The 25511-nt window shown below is 56.8% G+C and overlaps 1 protein-coding gene across 5 annotated transcripts in view; it reads right to left on the bottom strand.

The window, feature by feature from the left end:
• Window positions 1–3733: 3733 nt before the first annotated feature.
• ABCG1 (ATP binding cassette subfamily G member 1) overlaps window positions 3734–25511 on the bottom strand; it is a 70352-nt gene continuing 48574 nt past the window's right edge. Inside the window, exons 5-17 of one of the 5 annotated variants that reach the window (XR_007137166.1) lie at window positions 25093–25143; window positions 20631–20776; window positions 20316–20439; window positions 18850–18964; window positions 17349–17497; window positions 17076–17177; window positions 15888–16056; window positions 14696–14796; window positions 14451–14609; window positions 13268–13386; window positions 11950–12120; window positions 9810–11365; window positions 6867–8303 (exon numbers count right to left, since the gene is read on the bottom strand). Coding sequence is in view for 3 of the 5 variants with exons in the window: in XM_047797120.1 (XP_047653076.1) it covers window positions 11137–11365; window positions 11950–12120; window positions 13268–13386; window positions 14451–14609; window positions 14696–14796; window positions 15888–16056; window positions 17076–17177; window positions 17349–17497; window positions 18850–18964; window positions 20316–20439; window positions 20631–20776; window positions 25093–25143 (1635 nt within the window). In the remaining 2 variants the exon portion in view is untranslated. Of the gene's footprint in view, window positions 4316–6866; window positions 11366–11949; window positions 12121–13267; window positions 13387–14450; window positions 14610–14695; window positions 14797–15887; window positions 16057–17075; window positions 17178–17348; window positions 17498–18849; window positions 18965–20315; window positions 20440–20630; window positions 20777–25092; window positions 25144–25511 lie in introns of those variants that run through there. The other 4 variants (XR_007137167.1, XM_047797120.1, XM_047797143.1 and 1 more) reach the window with 4 other exon arrangements.

The raw sequence follows: 25511 nt of genomic DNA, 5'->3' as shown, positions 1-25511 counted from the left end.
CCTGGGTGGGCAGAGCCTCAGGCCAAGTTCAGACACGGTCTCCAACACCCCACGGACAGTCCCTAAACCAACGTGCCCCTTCGAGGAATCCTGTCTGGGGCGGGAATAGCCTGGTTGGGAGAGGCGGGGGTGGGGGGAAGTGTCCTGGCATCACGGGTGCCGCAGGGCTGTCACTCAGCTGTGTCCCAAGTCAGGTCCTCTTGGAGGGACATTCAGGGATGAGTGACACATCTCCAGGACTGTCACAGAAACTCCTCCCTCCCTGCGTGTTTGTTCCGACCCTCCGCAGAGGCTGGAAGTTCTCCCCTGGGACCGGCAGTCTTTGGGGACAGGAGCACTTTCACGCGCTGGAAAGACTTAGAGACCCTCTGAAGCCCCGTCCCCATCAGCAGAGGGGGGACAATTGCAATAGCCATGTCAGAGGGCGTTTAGTTTAGTGACAGCAGGACCAGGAGGCAGGCTCAGGAAGATGCCTCTTACTTGTTGGTCTTAGCCCGGGAGGTCTGAGCCAGCCCCCCCGGGTCTTGATGCTTTGGGGGGCTGGGGGGGGCGGTTCTCAACCTTCGGAGCCATGGCAACCATCCTTCCAGAGGTTGTGTCGCTTTTGAAACATAAATGCTCTATGTGGAGTGAGGGGAGCCAGCCACCGAGGTTACACCTTATGTGATTCCACTTAGAGGAAATGCCCAGAATGGGAGAACCCAAGGAACAGGGCAGAGAGGGAGCGCTTGCCCGGTGCGGGGCTGGGCCGGGGGCGGTGGGCAGTGACGGCCGGTGGGGTTTCTTCAGGGCCTGCTGACACGTTCTGGAGTTCGATGGCAGCAGTGACCGCACAGTGCTGTGAAAAAACCTAAAAAGCTGAATTTTATGGCCAGTAGATTGTAGCTCAATACATTCTTTTTTTTTTTCTTTCTGTGTCTATCTTCCTATCAGCTATCATCTTTCTTTCTGCCTTTCTTTCTTGTCTCTTTCTCCCTGGGTATCTGTTTGTATCTTTCTTTCTACCTACCTGCCTTTTTCTTTTTCTTTTTTCTTTCTACCTCTGTATCTGTCTCTATCTACCTCTCTCTGTCTCTCTCTCTCTCTTTCTTTCTTTCTCTCTCTTTCTTTCTTTCTCTTTCTTCTTCCTTCCTTTTTACCTGGCTATGTATCTGTCTCTCTATCAATTATCTGTCTATCTATCTGTCTATCTATCTATCTCTCTATCTGTAACCCCCAATGCACTTATATGTCTGTTGATTTAATCTGCTTTTGACGATGGTCTGATTTGCTCTGAGAATCGGTTTAGACCCAAAGGCCAAATGTGTGGGTCCACTCCTCTTGTCTCCGTGCCATCTGTCCAGGTGGCCTCTGAGGGGCCTTGTCTCCTTTAGGAGGCCCCGGACTGAGGGTCACTCCCCCTTTTCCAGACCACGCTCAGGCCAGGAATTAACCGCTGTTTCTCTCCAGGCAGCTGTCTTTGACCCTAGGAGCTACCGCCTCTTCCTGTGGGGTTTTGTGAGGCTCCCTCCTCCCTGCCACGCACCTGCTCTGCTGCTCAGCGCCCCCAGAGGGCGCCCTCGGACGCCTCCACCTGCTCTGCCACTGCTTCGGCCCCTCCCACCTAAGCCCTCACCCACCCAGTGGAATTTGCTGTCTTGGGATGTGCCGAGTTCCTTTTTCCTTCTAACGTCGGTTCCCAAAATGACAACCAGATAAGGCAACTAGGAGGAAGTGAGTCCACTTCCAAGGTCACGTGCCAATAGGTGGCCAGGCCACCCATCCCTCCTGGTCGTGTGGCTGCTTTAACATCGTCCACGCATGGCAGCGACTGAGCACAGACCACGGGCTGCTGGTAGGGGCGAGAGCAAAGGAAGGAACGGAAACGCCTGCGGGCAAATCAGATTCTCCATCAAGGGGCCTCATGGGGGTTTGCCCCGTTCTCATTACATTTTCTGCAGAATGAATTGCTAAGGAGAGGCGCTTACATCCACTCCAGGCCACAGCCACACTGTCCATCGGGATTAGCACCTTGGGATGAGGTGGCACCAAGGCCCTGGCCACCTTGTGGGGTCCCCAAGCCCATGCACCTGTAATCCCCAAAGCCACCACCTTCAGGTGTGACCTGGGGCCCAGAAGGCTGGAGGCAGAATGTGGGTGCTGGGTGGGACGCCGTGAGAGTTGGGGGAGGCTTCCATGGGGGGGCGGTCCCAGCTCCAGTGGGAGACCTTCTCTGCACATATGTTTCAAATGTTTCACATTTTGGATTTCCTTCCACTTGCATTTCCAGAAAAAGCGTCCGTGGTTTAAACTGTAGGTTGTAAGGATATGTTTTCCAAATGTTCAGATGTATTGCAGTACGGTTGTTCAAGAGGAGGAGCCACAGGGTGGAGCCGAAGGGACATGGCCACACGGATTCCAGAACATGCTGACGATGGCGGGAGTGCTATACCGTCCAGTCTGGGCAAGGTCGGTGATTCGGGGCGAAGGGCAGGACGCGTGGTGTGAGGGGTGTCTTTCTAGGGGTGCTACAGGGCTGGGTGGTTACCTGCCAGCTGGGTGTCAGCCCTGATTACCCAGGGGGTGTGCTTGGGGTGGTTTCAGGTGAGATTTCGCACTTTCGTACCCTTTGTTCAAAGAAATGTGGGGACTATTTGCAAATTAAAATTTCTACTAGAGATCCCTTTGGAAAGAGTGGGGGTTTTGGTGGGGAAGGTGGCAGGTTGTCCAGGAGCCGAGGGGCGGCATCTGGGGCAGGACGCGGGGGCAGCACTTCAGCGTGGCTTCTCTCTCCTGTCCCTGCACGCACACCTTCCTGCACACCTGCAGGGTCACCTTGTCATCCCCACCCCAAGCGACGCTCCCACAGTGACGCCTGGGCCCAGTGCTGATCCCCAGGGGTCCCAACAGCATAGAGACCCCCAAGCTGACTCCTGGGCGTGCCCGCTCATCATCTTACCCCTTAGCAAAGAGTCTGGGAGAAGGGTCCCCTGGGCATGGGGCACAGAGTCCCCCAGGCCCTTCCTGCAACCGGATGGGGCCCTTTGCTGGCAGTTGCTCAAGGTCTTCTTCCGAATGTGAGGAAGTCAGGGCGGCGTCAGGAGCCCTGGCTCCCCTGCTAGACTGCCCCATCCGGATTCTGCCTCTGTCACCTGCCTTGGGCCACATGTCTAATCTCTCTGAGCCTCAGTCCCCTGGCCTGTGGAATGAGGCTGGCAGCAGGCCCCTGGCCCCGAGGGCCCCTGTTAAAGGAGACAGTGTGTGAAAGACACTTGACCTTGTGCTACCACAGTACCTATCAAGGCTGCCGCGTCACCCCTCTTGTCTCTCTTCCCAGCACCACCCAAATCCATCATTATTACACCTACCAGGGGAACTGCTCCATTAAGAGTGAGGTCAGGGGTTCCTGTGGTGGCTCAGTGGGTTAAGAACCCAACTAGTATCCATAAGGATGTGGGTTCGATCCCTGGCCTCGCTCAGTGGGTTAAGGATCCGGCATTGCCACAAGCTGAGGTGTAGGTCGCAGATGCCACTCAGATCCCAGTGTTTCTGTGGCTGTGGTGCAGGTCGGCTGCTACAGCTCCAATGTGACCCCTAGCCTGGGAACTTCCATGTGTCACAGGTGCGACCCTAAAAAAAAAAGGGTGAAGTCAATGCAAGAAAGAAAAAATACCCCACAGGCTTCCCCAATTCTCCCAGCCGATCTGCAGGCTGGTGGTGTTGAAAGCAAAAAGGAGAGAAAGAGAGAGAGAAATCTGAAAATAACGATACTTTATTTTGATTTATGTCACATTTTCATAAATGGCATCTAATTTCAGAAAACAAAGTTTGAGTCTGCAAAAAATGCACGTACAAATCTTCTAAGGAGAGAACTCTACAGAAATAAACAGAGCAGGACCATGCTCTGCAAGGTAGACCTAGCCAGCTCGCATCCCAGGGGCTGCTCGGGTCTATGTTCCCACGGAGCGGAGCGGAGCCGCCACGGAGACAAGAGCCCAAGGGAGCGGCTGTTACTTTAAAGTATGTGTGGGTGTCCGTGCGTCTAGATGTCGAGCTTACCTACAAGAGTGCACGGCTCTCCCACTGCTCCAGCACAGCCGTTCCTAAGGTCACGTGGCTACATCGATGCCAGGTTGTCTACACAGCATTACGCCCATCAGGATTACATCACTGCCTAGTAGATATAGCCAGATATTGGCCCATGTTTGCACGCTGATTAAAAATGTTCTTTGCATTGACGCTTGCTTTGGAAGGAATAACAAAGGAAAAACATTCCACAGCTACTCGTCAAATAAAAGGCAGCGATGCACGAGAGATTCGGTCATAAGCAGGTGTTCTGCCAGAGGAAGACAAACCAGGGAACAGGGTCAGCCACGCGGGCTCACTTTTAAACACACCCCTTCTGTGGAGACACTCGGGGCCACCCCTTCCCCAGGGAGCACTGGACTGTGCAAGCCAAAACCCCCTTCTATGAGGTGGGTGGTCCATCTTCTGAACAATTTGGGTGGTAGGATTTTTTTTTACCATTTTTAACGGGCTGAGAACTTAAACTGAGATGTTTATGAAGAAGTCTGGGCAGCTCGTGTTTCCAAAGGTCATGGAAAAGTCCCCCCAGCGACACGATGACAGAGTTGTTAGCAAAGGGAAAGATACACAAACAAAATACCTGCCGCAGCCGATATATACTTTCAAAGAAACCAACCGCGGTACCTTTCAGACTGGGTCACACCTGCGACGTCCGGGACCCATGAAGGTAGGGCCCTCGACCTTGACCCAGATCCCCACAGCTTTCCCTTCGAGGCCTGATCTGTCCCACCCAGCAGGTGAGGGCACATTCAGGGCCCCCCAAGAAGGGTAATGTCTCCCCCAAGAATGGATGAGCCTGCAGTCTCCTCTGCTCCAGCAAAGCCCTGTTTGATAAACCCTGCTTTCTTGAAAGTTCCACCGTGCTGGTCCAGGAAAGATGACCCGCGCCTCATGGCAGGTGAAATGAAAGAACGATCCACTCCCTTTCTGGCAGCAAGGCTTCCAGAACTTTCCTTCAGGGAGATGTCCAGAGGAACCTGAGCCCTGCCCCCTAGCAGGCTGCAGGGAGAGTCCCGCCTCACCACCATCTCCGCGCTGATGCTTGCAGGCTGGGCCTTAGCACCTCGGCCCCAGCTCACCTTGGCCCTGGCTGCAGGGGAGAGGTGGCTTCCTGGCTGCAGAGGTACCAGCCAGTTCCCCCAAATCAGATGTTCTAACATCAGTGACGATAAGAAAACACCATTTAACTGTATACAGCATCAGGGTTGCATTTAGATTCATGTGCAGAGCCCAGGCTCAAGGCAGCTAAAGTGGCCAGCAAGGATCTCTCAGGCTTATGGGGACAGGCCAAGCAGAGCGCGGGGCCACGGCACTGAGAAAACCTCAGCGGAAGGCAGGGACTTTCAGCTTTGCCATCTGGTTCCAGCCACCAACCCCAGGGAGAAACCCACACGTATTTGTGACCATGTCTTTGGCTTGGGGGGAGGTGGGGTCTCCCTGGAAACGGGGTGCGGACAGGGCAGGCCTGGACCTCCAGCTGTGTACATGCAGCCCACACCCCCTGTAAAGCAGAGACCAGACCCAGGGGCAGCCTTCACCCGGTCTGTGACCCAAACCAGGGCACTTTTATGCTTCTGCTCCTTTCTCTTTGGCTTTACGATGGTCTCTCGATGGCGGAAAAGCCCGATGGCTGTGCCCGCATCATCAGTGAACCCTTGCCTGGCAGGGACGTGTAGCTGCTGTGCCTGGATGCTCGTTTTTGATGCCAGGGACCTCTTTTGAGAACAGGGAGGTGCCAAGGCTCGAAGGCCATGCGTGTCTGTCTGAGGAATGACTCCAAGTTGACCGTTCGGACGATGTAGAGAATCAAGCTTATCTAAACCCTCTGCTTCCTCGAGGGTGTGGAGAGGCGGGAAAGGACAAGCAGGAGGAAACCCAGGCTCCACTCGCAGAAGGACGGGCGTGAGAGCATCACGGCCCAGCTCACCTCCTGCCCCGGAGGCGAGGACTTCTGTGCAGGCTGAACGGAGCTTGCGAGTGTGGAGATGAGCCTGGGCAGTCGGGGTGCGGGGTTTCCTGCTTCTTCCTGTGTCTGACCCCAGGGAGGCCCCAACGGGGACACCAGAAACACCTGTCTCTGCAGGGGGCGATGGTCTCGCAGGTGAGAGGCCAGACGCAGGACCCAAAGAGCCACGTGCTTAGTGGACACTGCCCAGGAGGGTGGGGTCTGCAGGGGGCGGGGGTGCAGAGGGGAAGGCTCAGGAGCCTCCGGAGCTTGTCCCAGCTCTGACAGGTCATGCAGAGGCAGGACTGAAGGGGCCGCCTCTCTGGGACTCTGGCCAGCCCTGTGCTCCGCTAAATCCTTGAGGCAGTGGGAAGCCTGACGATAGCCCAGCCCTGAGCATCTGGCTTGTTGGTCGGTGGGGTGGGTGTTTACCCCTCACCCCCCAAAGCCAGGGAGCTGAGCTAAGGCCACACCAGCCGTGGTCCCTAGGCAGCACCCCCCTCCCCAGGGCTTGTGTCCCCGGAGACCACAGCAAGGGGGGGCCCACGTGGGCCTGTGCACCCGGGCCCTCAGCACTTGCTGGAGTCCTGGCCAACATCAATGAGGGAGGAGAAATGGGTGAGGAGGCGGGGAAAATGGAGGCGAAACACCACACTTCAACCTAAAGCATGACAGGTGCCCAGAGAGAGAAAGGTGACTCTACAGCCGGTGACCCACCTGAACCCCAAGGAATAAACCAGGCCCCTGCGGACGGACACAAACATACTCCAAACACAACCTAAAAGCCCTTCACCTACAGCAATTCAAGCCACTTATTTGGAATTGGAAGCAGTTAACACTGACCACAACTAAGAAGTGTTATATAAAATATTTTATTTCTTAAGAGCTTCTAACTCCAAAGCCATACACACTGCCCCCCTCCCCCGCTAGGGGCTCGGGCGTTACTGTCTGTCCCACTCGGACTGAGCTGGCATCTCATCTGCTGCAAGTCGGAGTGGATTCTGACTCCACTTCATCCGCCCCACGAGGGCCTGCGGGGAGGGAATTTTCTTTCCTTCTCGGGGCAAAGGGTGATTGAGGATTTAGAGACAGCACAGATAACACGACTAGTGACACACCTGGAGTGAGCCAGTACGTGCCCTCATGTGTGCGTGCACAGGTACGTGTGCCCACACTCACACACACACACACAAAACACACTCCCCGGTCCCTCTCGGGCCCCAGCGAGGACACAGGTACGAGGGCAGAAGAAGGCACCTCTCCACGGAGATGGGGGTAAGCTGGGCCCCGGGCCAGCTCGGGACACCCCCACACAAAGGCGACTGCGGAAGGGGGCGTGGCCACCCTCCCATCTCGCTGACTGGTGACAGCAAGTTCAGAACGAGCCTAGAATTGCAGTTAATGCTAGCAAAGCATCTTCAGGCACAGGTGCCCACTACAAACAGCAGGCAATGTGGCAAAGCGAGAAACAGATGGGAGCATCAAGCTTGGGCTCGCATTCCAAGCCGGCTCTTTCCCGGCCCCCTCCAGCCGTGGTGCTTGGCTTCTGCAGAACGAGGTGCCCTCCAGCCCACCAGCACTGAAAGGCAGGCTGGGTCTGAGCCCCTTCCCCAGCCCCCCATGCCTGGGCCACACCAAGCACGCGGGGATGGGTCAACACATGTTTGCTGAGTGAATAACTGAACCGAGGAGTTGGTAAGGTACCCAGCCAGCCAGCCAGCATCCGGACCACCTGGGAAGGAGATGCTCGGTACAGGGGGGCCCAGCTTCTCTCCTCCGTGAGACCCCAGAGGGATTTCTACTTCGCGGACTTGGTCGGCCCCTGACCTCCTGGCAGTGCCTTGCTCAGGTGGGAAAAGGAGGTCGTAGCTACGACTCAGTCTACTTACAGGCTACGTTTCTACCTACAAGCTTATGCCCCCTTTCTTAGTCTCGAAGGCTTCTCCCCCAAGATGACAGTCAGATGCCAGCACCTTCTATGTCAGATGTTTGCCTGGTTTCCTCCCCTCCCAGGTCACGCACGTGGGAGCCTTCGAAGCATTTAATTCTCAAGCTGGTAAATGGGTAGAGCAGGGAAGAGCGAGGCAGGAATGGCTGTGAATGGGCTCAGAGGCGAAGGCCGGGGTGGTCGGCAGCTCCAGACCCCAGCGCTTCCGTGGAGCCGGGGCTGGACCCCAGCGGGGCCCCTTTCTCTCCCAAGTTCCAGTTGAACAGATGCTCTTCAGATTTCTGTTTCCGCCTCTACTAACAACGGGGAAGGCAGCACCTCCTTCATCAAAAGTACTCCTTCCTTCTAAGTGAAGAAGCAAAATCAGCGGTGAAAGGAAGATTTGAGTCGGGACATATTCAGAAATGACTTAAAAGCGTAAGCGCTGGGGAGGCGGCCTGCTTGAAATCCCAAATACAAAAGACAGGACATTCTCCCCCAGCTCGTATCCACACCTGCTGAGAAATCACATCAGCAGGTGACGTGCATGGCCTCGCCTGAGATAAATAAGGCATTTTGTCCAACTGCCCTGCACACTACGCAAAGCAGAGGGAAAACAGCTGGGGAGTCTAACTGCAGCATTGGGTCTGTGCTGCAAGCGCGTGTGACAGGAAAGCTCGAGCAAGGGACAGGGGATGCCGAGACTGGAGGATGACGGACAGCACGGCTGGTCCGTCAGCATCCTTGCTCAGCAGGCCCTGGGTCTTCCTAAGCCAGCTGTGCTGCGGTACCCACTGCATCCCAGTTAGCATCCTTTCAAAACCGCCACGTTTCTCTGCACAAGCATCTCCCTTCTGGCAGCGCAGCAGCCGCCACAGCCCCCAAGACCTGCCCCCCACCCCGAGAGGATCTTAATTCGTCCCTCATCTTTGAAGGGATGAATAAAACCTGCTAAGAGTGGAGACTTGAGATGCAGGGAGCATGAGCTCCTAAGGAAGCACTAATTCCTCTTGAGGGTTTACGGATGCTTGGGAACCAGATTCTCAATCTAGAGGAATCGCACTGTTTCCTTCTGAAATTGCTGAGACACAGTGCCTGTGGGCTCCCGGGAGGGACGGGAGGCTGCCTGTGCCCGGTCAGTCCTGCACCGTGCGGGCTCTGGTGTCACTTCCTTCTTAGACTCCGTGGCCCGTGGCTGGAAGGGCTCACCCAGAGGCAGTGTCTCAGTGCTGGGCCTCAGCTGATGGGCTTCTGGGACGAGGTCAAGGACTTCTTCCTCTTCCCAACTCTCTATTGCACCAGGCTGGGTCCTGCTACGTGTGACATCTTATAAGCAAACTGGCCTTGAAATTGAATACGGACTGTTTCTAAAGGCTAAGTTTGACCCTGGTTAAAGAACATAATCTGGAAGGCAATGCCACCTTTTGGTGCAACACAAGCAAATGAAAATTTCATTTTCAGGACCTCAATTGTGTTTTACTAAAAGGGATCCAAAGCGACCAAGGGATCTTCAAGCATTTGTGAACGAAACCCACCTATAAGTAAAAGCTGGCCCTTTCTCCTTCTCTTACGTGGGAAATAAATTTCTGGAACACCACCTAGGAGTCTCAGAACACTTCAGAGCCGAATATGCCTTGAAGGCGACCTTGTGCTGCTGCTTACAGGTGGGGAAACGGAGGCTCGGGAGGGTTAACGAATCGGTCCACGAAATTACAGTCTTTCGTTAGGAGACCCTGACTCTAGGTTAATGGGATTCTAGAAGGGGAAAGGGAGTCCCACTGCCGTCAGAGGAGCTTCTTTGGCCAGTGTCCCCTTCTACCCTGTGGTCCCACTGCTTCTGACCACCCCACCGGGAATTCAAAGGCCGTTTACCCCGCACACGTGCCCACGGCTCCCAGGGGCATTTTCCTTATGTGCTCGTGACACTGGAAAGGCGTTTCAGGTCAGGAAGGGCTACACTAGCCTGGTGCTGAGAAGGTGGTGCTGCTGAGATGCCACAGACACCGGATGTGGGAGACGGAGCCTCCCACGACTCCAGGTTCGTGGATGGACAGAGATGCAGGCGCCTCAGCCACACTGAGTCTTGGCCAGTTTCTTGCAAAGACCTCGGATCTCACGAAATCCCAGCATCCTCCCTCCTGTGCAGGAAAGAACTAGAGAGCGCCTACTTCACGGCTGCACCTGCAGGTCCTGCGACGTTCACACCTGGAATTTCTCTAAGCCCAGCTTCCCAGGTTCAGTGGAGGTAGTTGATGTGACAGGCGAAGGAAGAGAAAATGTGATACATCAACAGGGTGGATCTTCTAGAGTCTTTTTCAGGCAAAAATGAAGATGCTCAGAAAGTCAGGAAGAAAAAAAAAAAACCCGTACATTTTGCTCGAAATCAGAAACCTGGGGAAAATAAAGAGATGGCCGATCTTGCCTTCCGACTTTCTGTGTTCCTTTTGGAAATGTCTGCACGGCTGAGTGCATAGCAAAGCGCCAGCAAAGTCTGCCTTTGACCTGGAGCCCACATCAGCATCTTCCTCAAGTTCCATCTGCCAACGGGACCAGCTCAGTGATGAGGTAAAACCCCTCACATCTCCAAACAAAGGATGTTATTTACCCTGAATAACTGTCTTCAACCAGGACGGAAAAGGTGCAGTTTCTGAAAAGCATGAAACTGATCCCCTCGTGGCTTGGAAAATGACTTCTCGTTGGAAAAAAAAAGAGGCAAATTGCAGAAAGATGGAACTACGAAAACACCAGTCACAGAATGGAATCTCTCCAAGCTTCGCCTTCCGCTCCCAGACGTCTGACTGCCCAGGGACCCCCGGGAGCTGCCCGAGGCCCCGGGCCAGGACCAGAGCTTCCGGGTCAGAAGGGAGAATTTTGCCGAGGAAGCCTCTCATCCCCAGCTCTGTTGCCATTTAAAATTCTGCCCTGGTTGTGATATTTGACAATTTTGCATGTGAAAAAAACAAAAACCAAAAATCTTCCTACATCGTCTTCCTAGGTAGAACTAGAAAGGGTAATGGGGAAAGGACCCACCCCAGCCAGGCGGCAACATCCACCACTGGCCGCCCGGCCACCACACGTGGTCCCCGGGGGGTGGGGTCAGAGGGGCGTCTGTGTCCTCAGGCCTGGGCTTGCCGCCGGTTCTGGAAGTGGCCCGTGGCCGCAGCGTCCAGTTCTCCTGTCCCCCCAACATCCAGGGGCTTTACCTCTCGGCCCGGATTTTGTACCTCAGCACGAGGTAGGCGATGAGACGCAGGGAGATGAAGAAAACGCCCAGCACGATGAAGTCCAGGTAGAGCTTGGCGTTCTCCACGTCCAGCTCTCTGAGGATGGCCTCTGACTTCTGGAAGTGACACGTCTCGTCAATGTCACAGTGCAGGTCCTCGCGGTCGAGGCCGTAGATGGAGAGGATGACGCCCTCGAACCCGTACCTGAGGAGGGAAGCACCCAGCGTGAGGGGTCACGGCCCCTGCTCCTCGGCCAGGTCTGCGGAGGGTACCACGTCCTGCCCGGCCCTCAGCCTGGCCCCTGGGATGGTTCCTCTCGGCTCCAGGCTTCCTTGGACAAGCACAGGCAACGGCCGTCCAAAGGTTTTCCTATTTTCTTTCCTCCACGAAAACAAACAAACAAACAAGAGTAGGTATAGTTCAATGGGGATATAATTGGGGAAAAAACACCCCCCAAAGCCAAACATACTGTCGAAGGTGATACAAATGGGAAAAAAATTGACGCAAGAGGAGATATTATTCAGGAGCAATGCCAATGGAAAGAAACAAACACTAAAACACCAAATTGAACCAAGAGTAGGTATTGTTCAAAGGTGATACAAACAGAAAAAAAAAAAAACCAAAAAGACAAACTGAACCAAGAGTAGGTACTGGTCAATGGTGATACAGACGAAAACCACTTTGGCTACTTCTGCTAATACACCTGCTTTTTAACAGTTAAATATAAGAGAGGGTCTGATAGCCTTCCGAAGATGGCGGAGCACTTAAATAAAACATTCCTGCATCACCTGTGGTCCTGTCCGAGCCCTCCGGTGTCAGAACAACAGCGCTCATTCTGAGAAGAAAGGCACCGGTGTCTGATCTCCCGGGCTGGGCAGGAGCACAGACTCCGGGCGCTCCGCACGAGGCTGTTTCGACTTTGTTCTCCAGAGCAATCCATCCAGGTCTGACCTGACAAACTAGAAAGGACAAGCTTGTTGAGCACCTGGGCTGCCGGGGTCAGGTGGAACCGCTCCGGCTGGGGAGAGAAGCAGCGCTAAGCAGGGCCCCCCCGCTGCCCAGGGCAGACGCGCCAGAGCACCTCCAAGCAGCGAGGGGGAAATCCGCAGCCTGAGGCCCCAGGCCCCCAGCAGCCCTGCTCAACACTAGGATGCTTACAGTATGACCTGTTTGCCACTGCATTGCTTTTTCTCTTCTTTTCTTTTTTGTTTTTCTTTGCACGGTTGCGCCTGCAGCATATGGAAAATCCCAGGCCAGGGGCAGAATCGGGGCTGCAGCTGCACAGCCACAGCAACAGCGGATCTGAGACGTAGCTACGACCTACACTGCACTGGAGCTTGCAGCAACACCAGACCCTTAATCCACTGAGCAAGACCAGGGGTCGAACCAGCATCTTCACAGAGACTACGTCAGGTCCTTAACCCACTGAGCCACAACAGGAACTCCCACTGCGTTTCTTTCTTTTTTTTTTCTTTTTTGGTCTTTTTTGTCTTTTTAGCGCTGCACCCGTGGCATACGGAAGTTCCCAGGCGAGGGGTCAGATTGGAGCTGCAGCTGCCAGCCTCCACCAGAGCCACAGCAACTTGGAATCTCAGCTGCGTCTGCGACCTACACCACAGCTCACGGCAACACCGGATCCTTCACCCACTGAGCGAGGCCAGGGATCCAACCCGCGTCCTCATGGTTCCTAGTCGGATTCGTTTACCACTGAGCCATGATGGAAACTGCCCCACGCATTTCTTATGAAGGTTTTACAGAGACTCGGAACTTGGTTAACGCGAACAACAAAGTTGTGTATCTCTGTAAAAACTTCTCATCTCTTCCTCCAGAGAGGAAGGAAGTTCCTGAAAGATGGAAATCCGCAGGCCTCTCTCCAGGACGTGCAGAGCACACAGGGCCCCCACGGCCTCTTCAGGGCATGGGTCCCTGGTGTGATTTTCATCATGAGAGGGTGTGTGTGGGTGTGGGTGTGAAAGAGAGACACACACACACACACAGAAAACCAGGAGAAAAACGAAAGGCCCTGATAGGCTTGTTCATGCGCCGAGAGTCAGGCCAGCATCCCGCAGGTCCCAGGCCCCCTCGCCCGCCGTGGCCCTCGCGTACCTGACGTAGGAGATGTAGGACATCCACTGCAGGTAGGTGGGGATGGTGTCGAAGCTGACGAAGAACCCTGAGAAGAGGAGCACTGGGATGGCCGTGACCGGGCCCACGAAGGTCGCCACCTGGGGAGACACGCAGGCGACTGACTCCCCTGCCCCCTCCTCGGCGGGCCCCGGGGCCACGGTCCACGTTTCCAGACCGTCGCCGGTGGCTGGAGAAGGGCCGGAGCTGCCAGGATGGGTCACGGCGGCGACGGCGCGGGGCGGCGCCGCGTTCTGGGGGTGGGCAGACGGGTCTCCTGCACGGGGAGGGGCTGGGGCCTGGCCCAGCTGGACCCAGCGGACAGGGTGGAAGGTGAAAAGGGGTAGAGCCTCCTCAGAGCAGCGGCAGGGTGATGCTGAGAGGAGGGGGCAGCAGGGCTTAGCGACGCGGGAGGCCCGGCATCCCAGGAGCAGACCCCGGGGGGGCGTCACCGTGTTGGAGTGGGGAGGGTCAGGAGCGCCCTGCCCTGGGCGCTAAGTGTGGCTGCTGGGGCCGAGCACGTGCCACGGCTGTTGGCGGTGGGAGGGACACAGTCCCCGTCCCCATCCACGGATGAGGGTGACGCCCCGAGGCTCTGAACACAGAACAGGGGTCCACTGCACGCAAGGGGGCATCGGGAAGCCTGTGGTGCTCATTCCGCAGGGTTCCAGGACTGGCCCGGGCACCCGGAAGCCCTGGAGGAGCAGAAACTGCATACGGCGGAGCTGGCAGGTCAGGGGCAGGTGGTGTCAGGCATCTAGAGGGCGCAGGTGGAGGGGCTCAGGCACGTGGGTGCAGGGGTGTGGAGGTGGAATGGGAGGTGTCTGGGGGACAGCTGAGTGGGTCCTATGGAGGTGACAAAAGGGTGACTGACAAAATCACGATGCCTCTCTGGGCTGTGCCATCTGTGAAATGGGAAGCATCGCACTTAACTGGGGGACACGCTAATCTCCGAGAGCGCTGAGATCAGCGCCTGGCATAGCCTAGGTGCCACATAAGGGCCCCTGCTGCTGTCAATCCTGAGTGGCCAGGACAGCTCGGTTCGTGCTCTGCTGAAGAGGCTGGTCTGAGACATTAGGACAGAATCAGGAGGTAGGGTCTCGGGGCAGGGGTGGGGCTGAGCCCCACAAGGGCCGTGGCCTGTGGGCCGAGGAGAAGCTGGTACCTGCAGCGATGTGGACGCAGCCCCGATCAGCAGGCCCAGGGACTGCGCCACTAGCGAGGTCATGGTGCCCAGCGCGGCGAAGAGGACGAAGCGCACGGCGTCGGACGGCTGCGACGTCATCCAGTACACGATGCTGCAGTAGGCCACTGGGAACATGATCTGCAAACACAGGCTGTCACCCGCCGGGCACGGGGCCTCGGCCGCCCCACGCCCCTCTCCGCGCCACACCGCCGTCGCGAACACACCTGAAAGGGGACGTCGGCCATGGTCTTGGCCAGGTAGTAGGCCTTCAGGCTGTACCAGTAATTCAGATGTTCTCGAAGAAACACTCCCATCTCCAGGGGAACTAGGAGACAGGAAAACGGAAAGGGTCCCGCAGCCGTAACAGCGCCAGGAACTCAAATGGGGGGTCTGGTGCCGAGCCCCTTGCAGCCTCAACCTGACCTGTGGCTCCTGTGGATCTTTAGGACTTAAAACACCCGGGGTTTGGGAGTTCCCACTGCGGTTCAGCGGGTTACGAAGCCAACAGTACCCATGAGGATGCAGGTTCGATCCCTGGCCTCGCTCAGGGGGTTAAGGATCTGGTGTTGTCGTGAGCTGGGGTGCAGGTCACAGACATGGCTTGGATTTGGTGTGGCTGTGGCTGTGGTGTAGGCCAGCAGCTGTGCTCCAATTTGACCATGAGCCTGGGAGCCTCCATATGCTGTGAGTGCAGCCCTAAAAAGACAAAAACAAAACCAAAAAAACCCGGGGTTTGAACGGAAAGGTGTGGGGTGATTTACCCGCCAGGAAAGCCTGCCGAGCTTTTTTATAACTGAAGAGTCGTGGAGTGGATACGAGCATCATTGCAGTGACTGGTGCAAGTTCCTACCGCTGACCTTGTTTCTCCTGAGTCACTGTAGCAGTGCGACCCTTCCCCTGGGCAAGACCTCTCAGCTGCCCTTGGAAATGCGGGGCAACTTCATGCGGAGGCATTGTGGGAGTAGGTGTTTAGCTGGAGCTCTGGTGAAGCTATAGCCTTCTACACTGTCGGCCTGAAGCGGCCAAGGGCAGACCTGCTTTGCGAACAGTCTGGAACTGCATGGAAATCTACCTAGAACAGCTTCATCCACTGATGAACATGGCCGCACCAGGGCTGTCTGAACTAACAAGGTCGCGTTAGATGGGTTCCTGATTAGAAAACTTAGTAGAAATCTCTCATCAGCGTTGCACCAAGCTTACCAGTGTCCCATTAGTGATTCATTCCTTTGGCTTAAACATCGTATGTATTTTCACGTCTAACAGAAAATCCTCTAATACCTACACCTGTCCACAAAGGAAATGGTCTTGAAAAGAAAAAAAAAAAAAACACGATACTTTGAGTGTGTGGCCACGCAGGCCAAGACCTCAGTGGCAGGGGACGAGGGAGAGGAGGGGGTGGGGCGGCCAGGCACTCACACGTGAGGACGGTGGGCATGAGGGCCGCGAACATGAGGAAGAGCATGGAGAAGAAGAGGAAGCCGGAGTTGCTCAGGACCTTCTTGGCTTCGTTCCCGATGCCCAGGTAGAGCAGGCCGATGAGGAGGCCGATGCCAATGTGAGACGTGATCCGCAGGTGCGTCAGGACCTGGGCGGGCACGCCGTGAGCTCAGGTGCGTGCAAGGTCAGAGGTCGGCCGCGAAACACACAGGGAGGCCGCGGCCCCCGGAGGCACCGGCCAAGGTGGGTCGCAGGCTTTGCCCTGTCCCCCGAAAACCCAGACCCCGACCCTAAAGCAGCTCATGCACACGCACACACACACACACAAGCACACATGCATACACACATACACACAAGAGCACACACATACGAGTGCACAGATACACACGCACCTACACATGGCAGCATTTTACTGCCGTTACAACAGGAGGAATTGCCGTCCTCTGTTCAACCCCTTTCAAAAGTGACAAACCCAGGCAGTGCCCCTTCCAAGGAGAGGACAAGTGACAATGATGGTGGTGACGGGGACAAAGGATGGAGGCGTGAGAGGCCCGCCCTCGGACAGCTCTGCCTGAGTGGCCACCAGCCCTCCATGCTTCAGGCTGGGTCCCAGGGGTCCCTGAGCGCTCAGCCCCCCGTCCCCCCAGGTGGCCAGATGGTCCACTCGAAAGGTGGTTGCCATCGCGGTTCCCAGTCACTCGCCAGCCCCTCCCCATAAGGGTATGGGCAATGCCCCTGCCCTCCGCCTCGCCTCCTGGAGTTTTCCAGGGGGTGGAATACAGCCCCCCACGTCAGCTGCGGTCCATGGGATGTGAGCGCCAGGGACGGTCCCCCAGGAGCCAGAGGCTCTCAGGTCTGCTGTTGGGCACCTCTGCCCTCTCCCTCTGCCGTGTTCCAGAAAGGAGTGGCCCCTCCCTCCTGGGTCCCAGGATGCAAAGGCACATGGGGGCAGGGCCGCAGCCCGCAGCCACCAGCACGTTCCTGGAGCAAGACACAAACATCTACTGCCACAGCCACCGCGTGCGGGGAGGGTTCGGAACTGCAGCTTCACGGACGGCTGACGAACGCAAGTGAAGGAAGAACCCTCTGGAAGCTGAGTCAGGACGAGCACACCCAGAAATGACCCGACGGCCTCTTTTGCCATGAGAACCCGACACACCGCCTTACCGAGTCCCTCATGATGCTGAGAAACGTCCTCTTGAAGAGGATGCAGAACTGGGTGAGGCAGCTGGCCGAGAAGCTGTGGCAGCCCTCCACGGAGGCGGAGTCCTGGGGACACAGCAGGGGGGAGAGCACTGAGACCCCGTCCCCACGCCCCCCGCCCCCAGCCCCCGGGCTTGGGAAGGTCCTCGAGCAGCGGTGCCCGGCGGCAGGCAGCACGGCCCGGGCCGCCGCGGGACACTACGATGCTCAACCCTGTCGACGGCCTGCCCGCTTTACCTCTTCAGAGGGCCGGTGCCAGAGAAAAGGGTTCACCTCGGTGTCTCCCCCGGGCTCTCGCCTGTGGTCACAGTCGCACAAGCCTTCCCGGACGGCTCTCACCAGACGGCTGTTCTGATCGCCGTACTCGCCGGATGCCACTTCCATGACTGCAGGGGACACAGACAGGGGCACCCTAAGCAGTGCCTGTGTGAACGCGGGGCCTCGTGCCCTGGCAACCGAGTCAGCGATAGAGCTGGAATGTCCTAACGGATTGGATAGGGGCTGCGTGACGATGCCGGTGACATGACAAAGTCATTCCACAGCCGATGTTCTTTTGGCTCTAAGATGCCCAGCAGGGCCACGTACCCCGTCGGGAGCCTGGACGTGCAAACATGGATGGTGACGGCAGAGAGCCTGAGAAGTGATTAGCTCGGGCATCTATTCACGTCTTCACCCGTCCAAGAAACACAGAGAAAAGGCCGTGGGAGACAGAAGCAGGGGTTGGAGGGAGGCGGCCCCAAGCCAAGGGAGCCTGGAGCCCCCAGAAGCTGGGAGAGGAAGAAAGGTCCCTCTGCTAGAGCCCAGAGGGAGCCGGGCCCGGCTGCCACCCTGACGGACGGCCCCCAGGACCCGGAGAGCATGAATTTCTGTTGTTTCAGGGCACCTAGTTTGTGGTCCTTTGTTACGGCCACCGCAGGAAAGCAGGACACTATGGTCGGATGGGATGGTGGCCGAGGCGGAGAACGGGACTGGGTCAGTGGGTTCCAGCGCCTGGTGGTTCGGTAAATACAAAGCTTGAGAGGAAAGAGAAAGCCAGGGGTGGGTGAGGTCTCCCGCGTGGAGAGCGGGCTCGGGCTCGGGGTGGGGGGCAGGTCTGATGAGGGAAGAAGGAGCTGGTTTGGGAGGCAGTGGCTGGAGGAGGCTGTGTGGTTGGCAGGTAGATGTGCGGCCAGCATGACAGGTGGATCTGCTGGGAAAGTGACTTGGGAGGCCTGGGCCAGGAGGGGGGCCAGAGGCAGAGCATCGAGGGAGGGGCTCATAAAACTCAAGTCCGTGTAAGTGACAGGGTGATTGGCCACGAAGCACAGAGGCCACCAACGTCAGGACCTCCGTGTCAGGAGGGGTAACTCGGACATAGACCCGGTCTCTGGACTCTCAGGGTCACCTTGTTGTTGTGTTTGATCAAAATTTAAATCAGCATTTTAAGTCTCCATTGGTCAATACAAAAACAAATTTTTTTAACGTTATTTCTTCTTAGACATAACTTCCTTTAGATCGGAAGCATAACCCGGTAAAGTATTAGGAAGTATGTCTCCTAACAATAGGTGGTCTATTGTCATTCCCAGGTTCCATCTGGAAGAAAGACCTCTTTTTATATCTGTTCTTAAAAGTGCTCCCACAGGGTGGTACTTGAGCGATCTGTGGATCTTGACTTGGAAGCCTCGGGTAAAAGCGAAACCCACCAAGAATGGAAAAGAACCCCTTTCTCTTCCTTCCGGCCGGTCAAGGATCTACTTACCAAAATCAGCTGGGTTGTGGTAGGTTGGGCAATTCAGACCTAAATCCCTCAAATACGGTACAAGATTTGAGACTTTTCCCCGGTACACACACTGCCCTTGACTGAGGACATAGAGCTGGAAAAAAGGAGATGAGAAACATCAACCCTTCCCTCCTCTGAAAAGCAAGAGGAGCTTTCAACCCACCCATCCGCCCACTTACCCGTCCACTCATCTATCCATCCATCCACACACTCACCCGTCTACCCATCTACCTAGCCACACATACCCCACCCATTCAGCCAGCCGGCCATCAACACACCCATCCACCCACCCATCTATCCATCCATCCACTCATCCATCCATCAGCCATCCATCCAACTCACCCATCCATCTACCCACCCACCCATCTGTCCATCTATCCACTCATCCATCCATCAGCCATCCATCCAACTCACCCATCCATCTACCCACCCACCCATCTGTCCATCTATCCACTCATCCATCTATCAATTATCCATCCAACCATCCATCTATCCATCCATCTACCTACCCACCCATCTATCCATCAATCCACTCATCCATCCATCAACCATCCATCCGTCCATCCATCCACCCACCCATCTATCCATCCATCCATTCGTCCGTCCGTCAATCCATCCATCGCTTTCTCTCTCAGGAGAATCTTTCTACCTCCCAAGGACTTTGTCAAAGTTCAGAGGGAAGTCCATGGTAAGTCAGGGAAGACAGGATATCACAGGACCAGGAATTACATTGTGATGTTCCTCTTTCCCCTCAGGCTAAGCAGCTGCTCAGGAAAGATGTTGGAGCTACACACATTTCATTCCTTGGGACGTATTTTTTCCCTCAGGATAATATCAAAACCTAAGATTTCGGAGTTCCCATTTTGGCGCAGCAGAAACGAATCCGACTAGGAACCATGAGGTTGCGGGTTCGATCCCTGGCCTTGCTCAGGGGGTTAAGGATCCGGTGTTGTGGTGAGCTCTGGTGTAGGTTGCAGACGCGGCTCAGATCTGGCGTTGCTGTGGCTCTGGCGTAGGCTGGCAGCAGTGGCTCCGATTGGACCCCTAGCCTGGGAACTTCCATACGCTGTGGGTGTGGCCCTAAAAAGACAAAAAAATAAAATAACATAAAATAAAACCTAAGCTTTCTATGAGAGATGATATTGTACAAAGATCACCTGCTATCTCATTCTGTATGGCAGGTGTTCCCCCATGCAACAGGAGTGGGGAATGAAGCCGCAGCAATGCCATGACTTTTGCCCAGACTCTGGGGCTGGACAGCAGCCCCAGAGAGAGCTCTTCCTACCTCCTCTTGCCTGGCCACCTGAGCCGTTTATGGCACCAAGGTCTTACACACCTAACATCCCAGGCCACTCGAAACTGAAGACACCCTTGGGAACTAAGGGGAGGCTGTGCGGCCCCGGGATCTGGCGTCCCTTGGGCTGATCCTAGCAGGGGCTCCGTACCTGGTCGAAGAGCTCGAAGAGCTTGGCGCTGGGCTGGTGGATGGTGCAGACGATGGACCTCCCTCCCTGGGCCAGGCCTTTCATCAGGGAGACCACCTGGAAGCACGAGGCGCTGTCCAGGCCGCTGCAAGGAGAGGGGCCCCTGAGACACCTGCGGGACCCCAACCATGGCCCACACACGCAGCGCCCCCTGGCTGGGGTCTGCCCAGGTGGCCCTGAGCCCCCGTCAGCCGGGGTGGGGAGTCAGAGGTGTCACCTCCTGCGGCCACCAGTGAAAACTGCCAGCCAGAGGGCAGGGACCGGAGCCCCCATTACCTGGTGGGTTCATCGAAGAACATGACAGGAGGGTTGTTGACCAGCTCCAGCGCGATGGCCAGGCGTTTGCGCTGGCCGCCCGAGAGGCTGCCCGTTCGCGTGTTGGCGCACGACAGCAGGCCCAGGGCCGTCAGGATCTCCTTGACCTGGGGGGATGGGGCAGGGCCAGGGTGGAGTCAGGGACCGCCCGGCACACCTCACACCTATACCCCCAGCCGCCTCCCACCCCACCCGCGCACACATTCCGGTGGACGTGCACAGTGGGGGCCATCCCAGCCTGCTCACTGCCAAGTGGGCAGGCGAGTTTCCAAGCCCCAAGGTCCTGATCTGGACCCAGCTGGCGGAGAGGCAGGGCTGGAGCCAGACCCCCTGAGCTGGATCCCCCTGGTGACCTGGCAAGGCCCTTCCTTCCCTTGTAAGCCTAGCTCAGGACGCAGGGCAGCAAAGACGCTGGAAAAACATTTCAGAAAGGATGTGGGTCAGTGGACACACAGGGGGACGGTGGTCAGGCTTCTGACCAGCACAGAGGGAACAGCCGCCCCGATGGTTTCACAAATAAGGGATCAAGGACTTGACACATCGAAAGCGTTTACTCGACGGCAGCTATCAGCGATGCTCTGACTGGTGCACACAGCTCCTGTGGACACGACCCCAGAGGCCAGGTCTCTCGGAAAGAAGGGCTGAAGGCTTTTTTTCACTTGTAAACGGTGAAGAAGGTCTCGGACGTGGCAGAAGGAGATGAAATTGCTTCTAGCCGATAGCAGAAGCCCAGCGTGCAGTGAGCTCCCCTCGCTGCTCTGGATGACTGACCCAGCTTTGACTCAGGGAGCAGGAAGGTCCGCAGACTCCAGGGCAGGCAGTGGGGTCAGTGTCAGCTGCAGGTTCAGGGTTCAAGGTCCATCCTGGCATCTTCTCGGAGGTGACCGCAGGAAGGCGGATGTCAGCTGCCACCCTCCCTGCCTCCACGCCGGAGTCATCTCCCAGGGACAGCCTGCCATAGAGGTCCTGCCAGGATTCACTCGGCCATGGTCCCAGCCCCCGGTGGCAGCAGCGGGTGAACCCCAGTCCAGTGGCTTCCCTGGGGAGCTGAGCTCATCCAAAAAGGGAAGGAACTTGCGAGGAAGAAAATGTCCACCCAGCTCTGGAATTACTCAGGCTCGGTCAGGACAAGATGGGGCTTTGGGGATGGGAAGAGCCAGGACACGGCTGCCGCACTTGCCAGGGAGCAGATGGGTCAGACAGATACGGGTTCGAGTCCTGCTCGGCCTCTTTCGGGCACACTTTCCCTCGTGGAGACGGTCCATTGGCTTTCGCAGGATGACACGGCGCCACGGCGCTCTAGGAGCCCAGGCCCATGGTACAGAACAAAGCCCGCCCCCCCCACCTGCCCTCTCCCCGCCGAGCGGATGCTGGGAGCAGAGGTCAGGGTCGTGCTTCCTCCTGCTTCTGCCCCAGGTGGGCATCTTGTTCCGGTTTCTCTTAAGAGTAACGCTCTGCAGGCTGGTTTGGTTTTAAGACAATCAGGAAAATCCATGTCCCAGCTCCGGAGCCCTTGCTGCTGAGGAAGCCCCCTGGCTGGGCTCTGAGGGCCTAGGCTGCTTTTCTGGGAAACAAGAGAGGCCGTGGCAACACTCCAGGACCTGCTGGAACAGCCTATTCTACTGTGTTTCCTCGAGATGTAAACAGCTAGGACTTAGGGCGTGGAGCCAGGCAGCCCTCTGGGCGCCCTCCCTGGAAACAATCACTGGGCCTGCGGATGGGTTCTGCTGGCGCCGACCCTGCGTGGCTGAGGCCCCGGAGGCAGGTCCACCCAGCCAAGCTGGGGGCTTCCAGGTGTAGGCGGCCTGCCGTCCAGGAAAAAGCTCTCCACGGGAGCCCCTTTGTCTGCCACCAACTTTAAGCCAAGTGCCCCCTGCCCGCCTCCTCTTGCGCCCAAGCGTGGCTTTCACATCTTTGGATCACACAGTGATCTAATCTGCCTCATCTGTCTGTTCTTTCCGTAGATTAAAGAGTAGAAATGAGAATAAGTAATTAACGGATGACCTGGCCTTGTCCCTAGCTTCCCCTTCAGTCCCCTCACAAACTGTGTGAACAAGACAGCATCTAAAGAAAGATCAGAGGCGTGAGCCCGCCTGCCCGCCGCGGGGGATGGGCCCACTCCGACCCCCGTCTCCATGAGGACAGGGGTCACGTCTCTTCTTCCTTTTAAAAACCTTCAAGGCTGAGCAGAATCTTAGGAGCTTGTTTGAGGGCTCCCGAGCCCACCACTCTGCAGACTGTCCGTGTTCTGATTAAAAGCAACTTTCTTTCCAACTTTTGCAAGTATTGCTTTTTTTTCCAAGCGACGAGCAGCCCGCACTTGACTCGGTAACACGGTGAGAAGCGCTTGCAGGACCAGGAGCGCCCCCCCCTCCCCGCCACCGCCGCCCCCCTCGGGGGTGCGGGGGGGGGGGGGGGGCTGGCTCAGTCCAGCGGCAGAGCGGTCTGCAGACAGGTGCAGGTCCCACTTCCTGGGACCACTCAGCCGGGCAGCGAGAAGACCCTCACTGAGGTGGCATCACCGCTCTGTGACCCAGCGGAGACTGCGGGGTGCTCTTCTGCTCTGAGCCGCCACCCAGCACGTGGAGGATGGGCACATGGACCCGCCTCCCCAGACACCTCCGCTCCCCGCCAAGAGGGCCATCGAGCCTGTGCCTTCTGTGCAAACAGGCAGGGGGGCTCCGGGACAGCCCCAAGACCTTTTCCAGATACCCGACGGGGGCCGGAAGCCGGCTTCTGCAGGCCTGTGACTTGGCGGTCATAGCCAGCGCAGGGGCAGAAGGATGGGGCGGTGCTCTGGGTGGAGTCCGCAGAGACGCTCGAGCTCGTCGTCCCGCCCTTCAAAGCTCCTCCCCCAGCCCCCTTTCCCGCGCAGGGCGATGCTGCAGATAAGTCATCCACGGCCCACGTCCTCATGGGCCACGTGTATCCGTGGAGCCCAGATGCTAAAGACATCCTCCAACTCGGCTTCTCCCACCGGGGAGCTGGCCCTGGTGAGGGATGGAAGCCACGGCCCAAGGCTGTCTGGTGGGCTCCAGGAGGCCAGGCCTGAAGGGGGCCTCTCCTAGGCTTAGCTCTGCTTCACCACAGGCCCCTCTGTGCCTGTAGGACCCTCCGACTTCCCTCGTCTGCTCCCCCACATGGTAGCTGCACACTGGTCCTCCCCTGGCCAAGCGAGGCTCCCCGCACCCCCAGGCTGCTTACCCTGCGTGTCTGAGGCAGGCTGTTCAGAACAGACTAGCGGTCCTAGTGGCCCTCTGCTCTCAGCCTGCACAGCCGAGTCCCACCCAGCCCTGTGCCTTCACAGAGGATGAAAGCACCTGCGCCTCCACGTTAGTCCCGCCTCTCCGTTTTGGGTTCCGTTGATCCATTTTACGCCCTTCAAGTGCAGAATTAGGGTCCACGTGAAACACCTCCACGGCGGCGAGGAGGAGCTTTTACTGGCCATAGACATGGGGCTCTCCTCCCCTGCCCTCCATGCCTGGCTGAATCTGGAAAGTTCCGCCGCCTCCGCCGACACCACCGCCGCCGCAGGGCACAATGCAAGGAGGTGCGGGGCGGGGTGGGGCGGGGAGGCGGGGCTAAAGGTACCCGGGGTGCCAGGGTGGTTGGTGTCACACAATATCAACTGCTGTGCGCGACAGGAGAGGGCACAGAGCTTGCACGCGTCACTCTTAACATTTCCTCCGTGTTTGGCTTTTCTATCAGTCATTCCGTTTTACACCAAAACCTCAAGAGCCCAGTCGCAGCCTTGGCACTAACCCTGCAGATCCTCTCTTTCCACTGCTAAACCTGTGATCCTACAGGGCATCGCAAGACAAAACAACGTTGCATATATAATATAAACGGCCTGCCCCCCACTAACGGGGCTTGCAGGCGCTCCCTGCTGGGTCTGCTCTCCCAACACCCCCATGCTGCCTGGGGTTCTAGGGAAGCAAAAAGAAAAAGAAAAAAGAAAAAAAATAGACAACAAACAGAATTAGAAGGTCTCTGTCCTCCCAGAAACTTGTGTATGCTATTTTTGAAAGGCTGGTTAATTCTTCTAAATTTCTTCTCGCAGTTCGTGTGGAGGTGGAGGCTGGTTATTTTTAAATGAATGACTAACCATCTTCATTGTTAGTGTTTCATAAGGAAACAATGGATTTAAAGTGTATTCGGCACTAGAAGGGGCAGCGCGCTGGGTCCAACCTGAGGCTGGATCCTGCCACACCCTCCCTGTGTCTGTGTGCTGGCGCCTGTGTCTGAGAGGCTGGTGGCCGCGTGGTCACTCCAGGCGCTGGTGGGCCAGCCTGAGCACATGCGGCAGTGCCGCACACGCAGACAGCGGCTCCAAACCACAAACTAAAAGAGCACAAAAGCCCCCCTCCCACATCTGCCAAGTGGATTTCATGCAGTTCTGGCCCACGCGTGCATGCATGCTTACCATCTCTCTCCTGCCTTCGTCCTTCTCCTGGAGCTTCAGGTGTGCGGACACCTGCAGGGGACGAGGGTAACAGTGTGACATCAGAACAGATCAAACTCCCTCAGCAACTGTGGGCCCAGAGCCCCAGGGGCTGAGCTGCCCGGTGACAGAGGACACATCCTGGGAGGCCTGGGCTTCCCATCTGCCCTGGCCGAGCTCAGGGGGATCCGGGAGGGCAGTCAAGTCTGGGAGGTGTCCTGTCATCTCAGTGGGATTCTCTGCTGTCAACTTTGATGTGGGCAACCGAGGGAGAAGGAATCCGCAGGCATCGGGGGGTTGAAGGGCACGGGTGCTACTTTGGAAATTCACAAGCCACCTGTTAAAGCGCTGATGGCTTAGTTATCTGCAGTGGGAGTGTTTTGACACTGGAAATTGGCGAG

The sequence above is a fragment of the Phacochoerus africanus genome, chromosome 1, assembly GCF_016906955.1.
Source record: "Phacochoerus africanus isolate WHEZ1 chromosome 1, ROS_Pafr_v1, whole genome shotgun sequence".
Taxonomy (NCBI): Eukaryota; Metazoa; Chordata; class Mammalia; order Artiodactyla; family Suidae; genus Phacochoerus; species Phacochoerus africanus.
Note: the sequence above shows the minus strand (reverse complement) of the source record. Positions and strands in the feature narration are given on the sequence as shown.